This window comes from Heloderma suspectum, chromosome 4, assembly GCF_057233095.1.
Source record: "Heloderma suspectum isolate Gila_16-S chromosome 4, 16-S_ref, whole genome shotgun sequence".
NCBI lineage: Eukaryota > Metazoa > Chordata > Lepidosauria > Squamata > Helodermatidae > Heloderma > Heloderma suspectum.
In genome coordinates, this window is record NC_139461.1 from 3,974,962 (window position 1) to 3,985,814 (window position 10,853).

The 10,853-nt window shown below is 49.4% G+C and overlaps 1 protein-coding gene across 1 annotated transcript; it reads left to right on the forward strand.

The window, feature by feature from the left end:
- The first annotated feature begins 7,572 nt into the window (after positions 1 to 7,572).
- Positions 7,573 to 9,447, forward strand: LOC146346426 (uncharacterized). Its single transcript, XM_084854693.1, has 2 exons — positions 7,573 to 8,097; positions 8,632 to 9,447. Exons 1-2 carry the CDS (start codon positions 7,662 to 7,664, stop codon positions 8,649 to 8,651), a joined length of 456 nt encoding a protein of 151 aa, XP_084710819.1. The 5' UTR covers positions 7,573 to 7,661; the 3' UTR covers positions 8,652 to 9,447.
- Positions 9,448 to 10,853: the final 1,406 nt, after the last annotated feature.

The following is a 10,853-nucleotide window of genomic DNA, read 5'->3' on the forward strand; positions in this document are numbered from 1 at the left end:
GTATCCCCCACCTTTTTTTCTTGTTGGAATTGTGATTGAGCCTTGAAAATTTCCTTTTTAACCCCCCCCCCCCCCCCAATATCTTGGACTCCTGTCATTAGAGGCACTTGTCATGGGACCTTACTGATCACTGTTCTGAGTTTATTAAAATCAGCTTTCCTAAAAGCCAGGGTACGCATTTGGCTGCACTCAGCTTTTCCTTCTTTTAGAACCAAGAACTCAAGTATAACACAGTCACTTTCCCCTGGAGTTCCCATAATTGTTACTTTATCCACCAAGTCATCTCTGTTGGTTAGGATCAAGTCAAGGGTAGCAGATCCTCTAGTTCCTTCCTCCACTTTCTGTAGGAGGAAGTTATCTACCACACAAGTCAGGAATTTCCTGGAAGGGCCATGTTTTGCAGAATGTGTCTCCCAACAAATATCAGGGAAATTGAAGTCCTCCATTACTACTACATCATGCTTCCTTGAAACATTGGCTATTTGCTTTTCAAAAGTTTCATCCTCATCTTCTCCTTGGTTGGGTGGCCGGTAGTAGACTTTGACCACCATGTTCTTTTTATTCTTTTCTCCATTTATGCTCCCCACCCAGATGCTCTCGATGGGGCTACCAAGCTCATCCTCCTGTATTTCTGTGCAGAGATAAGCATTTTAATATATAGTGCAACCCCACCTCCCTTTCTGTTCCTCCTGTTCTTTTTGAACAAGTTATATCCTTCAAGTGCTGTATTCCAGTCATGAGAGTCATCCCACCAAGTCTCAGTTATACCTATCAAGTCATAATTTCCCTCTTGTATTAAGAGTTCAAGTTTGTTCTGTTTGTTTCCCATACTCTGGGCATCAGTATATAAACATCGAAGACCATGTGCTTTATAGTCCTACATGTTTTTGAAGACTATTATTCGGTGCTATTCGAGCTGTTGTTGCGTCCATCATGGTGCATGAGCTTTCATCCATTGTTACTCCCGACTTTACAACTCCCTCCCCCACAGGATTCAGCTTAAAGCCCTCCTGATGTTCTTCATGCTGTGGTCAAACACATTCTTCCCAGCCCTTGTGAGGTGCAACCCATCCCTTGCCAACAGCCCATCTTCCAGGAAGTATAGCCCGTGGTCCCAGAATCCAAATCTCTCTCGTTGGCACCACCTTCGTAGCCAGTCATTCACCCAGGGTATTTTTCTTTCCCTTTCTATCCCTCCTCTAACTACTGGAAAGTTGAATGAGAAAACTACCTGGGCCCCAAAGTTTTTGAGTTTCCTTCCCAAAGTTTCAAACTCTGATGTGATTTCTTTGTAAGTTCGATTGGCGGTATCATTTGTTCCCACATGGACAAGAAGAAAGGGATATTTGTCAGTGGGCGTCATGAGTGTGGGCAACCCTTCAGTCATGTCTCTAATCCATCCTCCTGGGAGACCGCATACCTGGCGAGTCCATGGGTCATACTTAGGTTTCAATCCCACACAGCAAGGAGTCTCCCAGTGCTACTACTCTTCTTGTCATAGGCCTTGGTTTCATCGCCTCTGCTTGACTGACCTTCAGCCTCTTACTTGCTCTCCTGCGGGGTCCCCTGTAATTCTTCCTCTGCAGGCTGTCCTCCAGTCTCATCCTCCAGTACCTGAAAACAGTTCCACAGCTCCACTGGTGCAGAGTGGCGTCTAGTTCTTCTGCTCCTGTCACCCTTTTCCAAGGAGTATCCTCCACTTCATTTTTCCTCGCCTCAGCATTTTCCTCTTCTGCCTCAGCTTGCTGTTGCTCAAGCTTCTGGTCTTCACTTTGCTGCTGTAGTTCCACCTTTCTGGCCAAGAACTCTTTGTGTTCTCTTATTCCCCGGAGGGTCAACAGTCGCTGCTCCAGTCCTCTTACTATTTCTTTGAACGGTGTAATCAACCTGCACTGGTTGCATGTGTAGGCCATGTTGATCTCAGGTAAGAATGCTTTTCAACCCGTTCATAAATGATCTGGAATTAGGAGTCAGTAGTGAAGTGGCCAAGTTTGCGGATGACACCAAATTATGTAGAATGGTTAAAACAAAAAAGAATTGTGAAGAGCTCCAAAAGGATCTCTCCAACCTGGGAGAATGGGGATCCAAGTGGCAAATGCGGTTCAGTGTAAGCAAGCGTAAAATGATGGACGTTGGAGCAAAAAATCCCAACTTCAAGTACTGATGGGAACTGAGCTAGCGGTGACTGACCAAGAAAGAGATCTTGGGGTTGTGGTGGACAGCTCAATGAAGATGTCAACCCAGTGTGCAGCTACTGTAAAAAAGGCAAACTCTATGTTAGGCATAATTAAAAAAGGGATTGAGAGTAAAACGGCCAACATCATACCGCCCCTATACAAATCTATGTCGCGAACACACTTGGAATACTGTGTACAGTTCTGGTCACACCTAAAAAAAGATATTGTAGAGCTGGAAAAGTTGCAGAAAAGGGCAACTAAAATGATCAAGGGGCTGGAGCATCTCCCCCATGAGAGGTTACAACAGCTGGGATTGTTTAGCTTGGAAAAAAGGAGGGTAAGGGGAGACACGATAGAGGTGTGCAAAATTACACACGGTGCAGAGAATGTGGATAGGGATACATTTTTCTCCCTCTCTCAAAATGCTAGAACCTGGGTCATCCCATGAAGCTGATTGGTGGGAGATTCAGGACAGATGACAGGAAGGACTTCTTCACACAGCGCATAGTTAAACTGTGGAATTCGCTACCACAGGATGTAGTGATGGCCACCAGTTTGGATGGCTTTAAAAGGGGGTTAGACAAATTCCTGGAGGAAAAGGCTATAAACAGCTACTAGTCTTGATGGCTACATGCTGCCTCCAGTACCAGAGGTAGTCTGCCTATGTACTTCAGTTGCTGGGGAACATGGGTGGGAGGGTGCTGTTGCACTCATGTCCTGGTTGTGGGTTTCCCATGGGCAGCTGTTTGGCCACTGTGTGAACAGAATGCTGGACTAGATGGAGCCTTGGTCTGATCCAGCATGGCTCTTATGTTCATTAAGGTGCCATCAGACTCTTGGTTGTTTTTTGCTGCAACAGACCAACAGGTCTGTCTACTCTTCTGGAATCTGCAAATCAAGAATAATTAAGGAACATTTTCTTTACCATGGGAGGGGGGACAACAATTCCCTCCCCCTCCCTGAAATGTTCCAGTCCCCCCACCCAACACTCACTTGTCATTAGACTGTGAGGGGGAGGAGAGAAATCTGGTGTGTGTGTGTGTGTGTGTGTGTGTGTGATCTGATCCAGCAGGTTCTCCCTATCCTGACAACCCACTTGCTCTTATAGGTGTGCAGGTGTGTCTCAGCCCCAGTGACAAGGCATCAGCACACACACGAGTTAAGCACCTGTATGAGTTTAGCAACAGGGTGAGGAATCCAGGGCAGTCAATTCCCCTCTTCCTACTCATAGTAAGAAACTGTATATAAATAAATTCCCCACTTTTTCATAGCAACAATAAGTTTTCCAGGTAAAACAAACCCAAATTAAAAAAAAACAGTTATGAAGGCAGAAGGCCAGCAGGGGTGTCGGGGCTATCCAGTGTATTGCACTGAGTGCCACATGTATGACTATCTGCCTGCTGGACAGAAGTCATGGGTGTGTGCTCGATGTAATGGGCTCCTGGCTCTCAGGGAACAAGTCCGTTCCCTTGAGGCCAAGGTTGCTGACCTGGACAAGCTAAGACGCAGAGAGGTTGGTGGATGGACCTTCTGGGACCTAATAGTGGTGTCCCCCTCCATGGGTGACAGCTCCTCTGCTGTCACGGAGAATGCAAATCTCAGGGAAAGGGGGCATCATTCTGAAGAATAGGGAAATGATCCATTACAAGGGGCCCATTCCTCAGAAGATGAACAAATACCCTCTCGTGCCGAGGATGTGCCTCTGGGGGGAGGGGGCTTGTGGTAGTGGGAGATCTGATCATTAGACACATAGACAGCTGGTGTGGCACATCCCCTGGTTCAGAGATTCTCTCCGACTATATTGTGAGTACATGGGCAATCACTGATCACCTATCTCCTGTGTCTACAGTCAGGTTTCTCTTACAACCAGATACTATCTAGTGCCAGTTCAATACTTCACTCTGATACGGGTAATACAGAATTCTATTCTAAGCACTCTGTCAGACAAGATTTGTCTTTTTGTCTTTTACCACAAAGCATTACCAAAAGCAGTACTAAATACAAGAGCTTATGCCTGCATACATTCAAACACATGAAACATCTAACATCATTCTTAAAGAAGGCTTCTGAGCAGAGTCGAGTACATTTGCTAGTTCTCAGCGATCATCAGTATCAAGCTTACCAGGTTGATTCTACAGGCAGCACATTAAGGAAAGCTGATCCTAAAGGAGAGCTTCCCCTGTTGCGTGTTCTGAATCTCTTTTACATACTTTTTGGATGCTATAAAATATGTCCAAACTATTTTTACTACAGTTTATATTTCTTATCCAAGAATTCCAAAGATAACCTTTCTACTCTAAATCTTCAGATGTCTAAATAAGAGTATCAAATTCTGAAGTTTCTTATCGAGATAAATGTGCAAACCAACATACTTATCTAAACATTGCAGCTTTCTTTGGCATTTCACAGGTATGTTTTTGAAACAAACATATTTCCTGTTAATAAGACATCAGCCTGTCTTGTGAGCTTGTTTTTCTTACATATTTACAACCTGGGATGAGGCCTCTTATCTGATGGCCCATCTGGCCTTATAGTTTTATGATACCCTACTAAGTGAAAGTCATAACCCTAAATTTAACATTGATACCTCCTCATATGGATTCCTTTCTAATCAGTAAAAGTGTACTAATGATCTATTTCTAATGGTCTGCTACAATTGTCTCTCATCTGGCAAACCTCGGTGAGACATTTTTATTACTCTGAGGTCAGAGGGCTATACTGGGTGATATTAGGCATTGGAATCTCATTTTTAATTCCAGAATTCTCTTGGAGGCATTTGATTATAGAATTTCCTAATTGAGCAGCAGGGGTAAGATGATGCAAATATGAAAGACTTCCTTGATCTGCCACACTGGGTTTGTGACAGGTGTGTAAATCACATGGTAAACTGCCTGCCTGGTGCAAAGGTTGTGGCTATCACTCTGTCTAGATAGCCTAGTCCATAGCGCTGGGGTGGAGTCAGTGGTCATGGGCTATATTGGTACCAACAATGTGGCAAAACGTAGTTGTGAGTTCCTGGAAGCCAAATGTGGCTTGCTTGGTAGGAGACTGAAATCCAGGATCACCAAGGTGGCTTTCCCTGAAATGCTACCAGTTCCATGTGGAGGGCCAGCTAGACAGGCGAAGCTGAGGAGTCTCGATGCATGGATGAGACGGTGGTGCAGGGAGGAGGGATCCAGATTTGTTAGGCACTAGGGAACATTTTGGGACAAGATGGGCCTGTACAAGAGGGATGGGCTCCACTTGAACCAAAATGGAACCAGACTGCTGATGCTAAACATACAAAAGGTAGCAGAGCAGTTTTTAAACTAAAACCTGGTAGATAAAAGGAGGGACTTCTTCACACAGTGCATAGTTACTATGGACTTCACTACCACAGAATGTAGTGATGGCCACCAATTTGGGCGGCTTTAAAAGGGGTTGGACAAATCCCTGGAGAAGAAGGCTATCCATAGCTACTAGTCCCAATGGCTGTGTGCCACCTCCAGGATCAGAGGCAGTGAGCCTATGTGCACCAGTTGCTGGGGAACATGGGCGAGAGGATGCTGTTGCGCTCATGCCCTGCTTGTGGGTTCCCCGTCGACAGCTGGTTGGCCACTGGGTGAACAGAATGCTGGGCTAGAGGGATCCAGCAGGGCTCTTCTTACGTCCTGATGTTCTTATGATGGTGTTCCCCCTCTGATGGTGTTACCCCCTCTGGGAGAGAGTGGGTTGGCTTGGCTGGCCTGCTTCTTCATAAGCTCTTCTGGGTCATGGGCCACCTTGGTGGAACCACCTCCACTGCTGCCGCCATAACGGGCCAGGGCTCTTGGATAAGCACTACTGCTCTGGGGCAGAAGGGGGGGCAGGGGGCAGGCTGCTCCTGCTGCTGTGCCAGGAACATCTCTCTGCTCTTTGTCAGGACCTCTGTGTATGTTGTTGTTTAAAGACCCCTTGCTGGAAAGGCTGCCAGCATCCTCTGAACCATTCGCCCCCCTGCCCGCCCGGGTGTCAGGCCTGGAATTGCTCACTGTCCCACCAGTGAACGGAGTGGCCAGGGCCTCCCGCCCCCCATGCTGCTGGGAAAAGCAAGCTGCTTGTAGGGGAGCAGAAGCATGCCATGCTGCTCAGCTGCCCAGGTTTCTTCTGGCATGAGATCTTGTGGGCAAGGGTGCGCTGACTTTGTTGGGCACACAGAACGGCTGCTCAGGAATTAATCTGGAGGGACGCCTGGCGCTCCGTCCCAGGTGCCTGGTGGGGGAGTGGGGAGACAGCCATTGTATGTCTGGAAAGTGGGGAATGCGTCTTGGATTCCTCCCAGTGATACTCTGGTGTCCAGAGTCCTCCCAGGAGGAGGTCAAGAGGCCTTCCGGCTTCCTGAGGCCATGCTAGGCTCTTCAGGGGCTTTCCAAGTGGATAGCTCCTCCCACTACCCCCACAAGGCCTTGTGCAGCCGCTCCATCGTCTCCTCCTGCATGGGTGTTTTGCAGTAAGAAAAGCAGGAGAGTCACAAATTGTCTTCCATTTGGATGGAAGATACTGGGGCGGCTCACATGATCACCACAGCCCACCGTGGCTTGTTTATACCCGGGTGGGTTGTGGCACAGGCCATTTTGAATATTCAAGCCCCTATGGGCACTGCCATGGTAGCAGGGGTTGCCTGAGGGTGAAAGAACCCTCACATAACCCATGGTCTGCTTTAAGGTTATTGGGGGGGGGGGGGTAACCTTCCAGCAAGCCCTGCTGCCTGGGATCTCATGACACATGACAAGCTGCAGCCAGGCTTGAATAGGTGCCATGGCACCCGTGGGCACCACAGCTCATCGTGGCTTAAATAAGCCACAGTGGGCTGCAGTGATCATACAAATCAGGTGTCACCTAGACTACCAGCGCGCGCACACACACACACACACACACACACCTGTAAAATTCTGTGTGAGAAGCAGGGCAACTGCACGCTAAAAGCCTTACCTGGAAGCCGGCTCCAAATCCTAAGGCCATGCTGACATCCCGCGGCCAGGACAGCAGTGGGCACGGTCCCAGGCTGCAGCTCTGTGTGCTTCTCCTGTTCTGTGCATTTTGTGGCTGTGATGCGTTTGGGGTCAGTCTGAACGGCCTTTCAGGGGTCCCTTGCAGCCACAGTGCTTCTGACTGCAAAGAGATTCAGGATACCTTCCAACTATGCAATTCATGATACTACCGTTATTTGGAAGTAAAGCTATCAGTGAGGCAACACCTCTCCAATAGCTGACTATAGACAGCTGATCGCCAAGAACGTGTTCTCGGAATGGGAGCTGGGATGGCCCAAGAAGACACGGGTCTTAGGTGGGCATGACTCATCTTCTGCCTTTCCCTCCCCCTCCCTAAGGAATGTGGAAATGGAGTCTAGGGTGAGAACAGTCGAAGCAAGCCTGATCTGGGGGGCAGTCAGTGACCGGCTCCCAGATCTCCAGCGCAGTTAATAAGGCCTGGTGGCTTGTGAGCCACACTGCGTGTGCCGGTCACATGTCGCCCCGAGTTGCTTCATTGACCTCGCTGGCACAGCCTACCACACTGCCTGTACCTGGTGAGGGTGGGTTGCTGCTGTGGGCTGTCTTAGGTCTGGGGGGTGGCTTGTTAATCACGGCAGCAGCTCACCCTCGTAGGGGTCAGCCGACGTGGCAAGCCGCACTGGTGAGAGCAATTACGCACGTCGGGCCAGCACAGCAGACGTGCAGCGTGGCTGACAAGCAACTGCGGCTTGCTGACTGCACTAGGGATCATGCAGACCGCCCCGTCTGTGCTGGAGCTGGGCCGGACAAGGAGGCCGAGCATGGACTTCGCTCTCTGCAGATCCCTCTGGCAGGATGGCGCAGACATCCCTTGACATCTGACGGGCAGCAGGAGCCTGTTGCAGTGCTAATGGCAAGGCCCTCACCCTACGCGCCACCAGTGTATACATGTAAGTAAACCTCACAGCTCAGAAATGCCGGCAGTCTCAGGTGAGCTCCTCCCCCGGGAAGCAAGCCCTGGCTAGTCCTGGAGCCCCTGAAATGTCTCACTGCATGGAAGTGGGCCTGCACACAGGGCTTCTCCACATGGGGCATTTATCCTGCGATTGAATCACAGAATAGTAGGGTTGGAAGGGGCCTACAACACCACCGAGTCCAACCCCCCGCTCAATGCAGGGATCCAAGTCAGAATGCAGGTATTCAGGACTGAGATTGGTTACTCGCAGATATTTGCGGGTCCTTTGCATTACTTCATCAGCCTCCAGCGCCTCTCCCATGGCTTCCGACCATTTCCGTGGCTTAATTTGAAAATAATGAGCTAATAAAAAGAAGAGGCTTGAATCATGTTGAATATGATATAATCAACAGTGCAATCCTATACTTGTCTACTCAGAAGTAAGCCCTATTGAGTTCAGCGGGGCTTACTCCCAGGAAAGTAAGTATAAGATTGCCCCTGTAACTTTTGTTGTTGTTTATTCGGTCAGTCGCTTCCGACTCTTCGTGACTTCATGGACCAGCCCACGCCAGAGCTTCCTGTTGGCCATCGCCACCCCCAGCTCCCCCAAGCTCGAGTCCGTCACCTCCAGAATATCATCCATCCACCTTGCCCTTGGTCAGCCCCTCTTCCTTTTGCCTTCCACTTTCCCTAGCATCAGCGTCTTCTCCAGGGTATCCTGTCTTCTCATGATGTGGCCAAAGTACTTCAGTTTTGCCTTTAATATCATTCCCTCAAGTGAGCAGTCTGGCTTGATTTCCTGGAGTATGGACTGGTTTGATCTTCTTGCAGTCCAAGGCACTCTCAGAATTTTCCTCCAGCACCACAGGTCAAAAGCATCTATCTTCCTTCGCTCAGCCTTCCTTATGGTCCAGCTCTCGCAGCCATAGGTTACTACGGGGAATACCATGCGGACCCTTGTCAGTGTGATGTCTCCGCTCTTCACTATTTTATCAAGATTTGTCATTGCTGTCCTCCCAAGAAGTAAACGTCTTCTGATTTCCTGGCTGCAGTCAGCATCTGCAGTAATCTTTGGGCCTAGAAAGACAAAGTCTGTCACTGCCTCCACGTTTTCTCCCTCTATTTGCCAGTTATCAATCAAGCTGGTTGCCATAATCTCGGTCTTTTTGAGGTTTAACTGCAACCCAGCTTTTGCACTTTCTTCTTTCACCTTGGTCATAAGGTTCCTCAGCTCCTCCTCGCTTTCAGCCATCAAAGTGGTATCATCTGCATATCTGAATATCTGAGATTGTTAATGTGCACCTGTAACTACCAAGAAGAAATTAAAGTAAAACTAGACAAAGGCAATGCCATCCTTTTATCAACAGTATGTCTCCACTTGTTAGCAGAAGTCCGCTGTGGTTTGAGGGGGAGATCCATGGAAAGCGTCTCTCTTGCACTCCTGTAGTTCAAAGGCTGTCGCCATGCCACACACAAACATACTCACACACATGCTGATTTTCTGCCCAAGCCCTTCTTTCCTGGCCTTTTCTGGTACTTGCTCCCTTGAACTTCCTCCTTCTCCTTGCAGTGGAGGTGGTCTTCCAGTGCTGTCCAAAGCATGCTTGTGGCTGCTGAAGCCCTTCGAGGGAAATCTCCTGTCTGACATGCTGCCCGGTGAAGCTCAGCCATCAATCATTTAGGCCTAAATGCAGCTTCCGGTCATCCTAAGTGGGGCTTCAGTGGCGGCCAGGGCCATGGGCGTGTGTGTGGTCTCTCTGGTGTGACACAACACGCATTCCTGCCCAGCTGACCCAAAGCTTAATTTGGGCTCGGAATCTCCTCTGCTCCCCCCCCCCTAGCTTGCATTGGCAAAAAGATGTCTCCAGATGTGAGGACCAAATGAAAGTGCAGATCAGCCCGACAGGCCACCTGGGGAGAGCCCCGCCCCCGCTCCCTGCAGTCTGACATGCATGAGATGACTGGCATTCCTAAACCACCCCACAGCCAAAGCCTCCTGGGCCGTTTACGAAAGATTAACACCTTAAAAATACAGTATGAAACATAATACAAAATCCATTCGCATAAAACAATCTACACACAATAAGAAACAGCCAAAAGCAGAAATCCCTGGACAAGCTAAAAACTCACCCTATGCTGTCAGATGCCTGGGAGTAAAGGGAAACCTCAGCCTGGTGCAGGAAGGCTGACACTGTGGGCTCTAGGCAGGCCTCACTGGGGAGAGTGCTGCATCATTGGGGTGGGGGACCACCGGAATGTCCCTCTCGGGGGGGGGGGACCGGACCACCGGAATGTCCCTCTCTTCTGCTGCCCTCCTCTGAACTTCCTTGAAGGAGGCACTGGGGAGAGCCTCAGATTACAGTTGTAGCAGAGGGGTCCGTTCATGCCAGGAGGGGCGCTGTCAGGTATTTGGGGCCTGAACCATGTACGGCTGTTTAGACCAAAACCAGCACCTTGAACTGGGCCTGGGAACATACAGCAGCCAGTGCAAGCAGGCTGGATTGGTGTTCTGTGTTAAGACCTTCAAGCCCCCGCTAGCAATCTGGAGGCTGCATTCTATGCAAGCGGTAGCTCCCGAAGCACCTTCGAGGGCAGCCCCACAGGGAGTGCACTGCAGGAGACACCAGAGGCCGCCAGCAGAGCAGCGTCCCAGCTGACCTCCACCAGCGCCCCAACCCGGAAGACCTGTTCTTGTGGGCAGCGGGGGGAGGTTCTCGCAATGCCTTTCCCAGCTCCGCGCAGTTGCGCTTG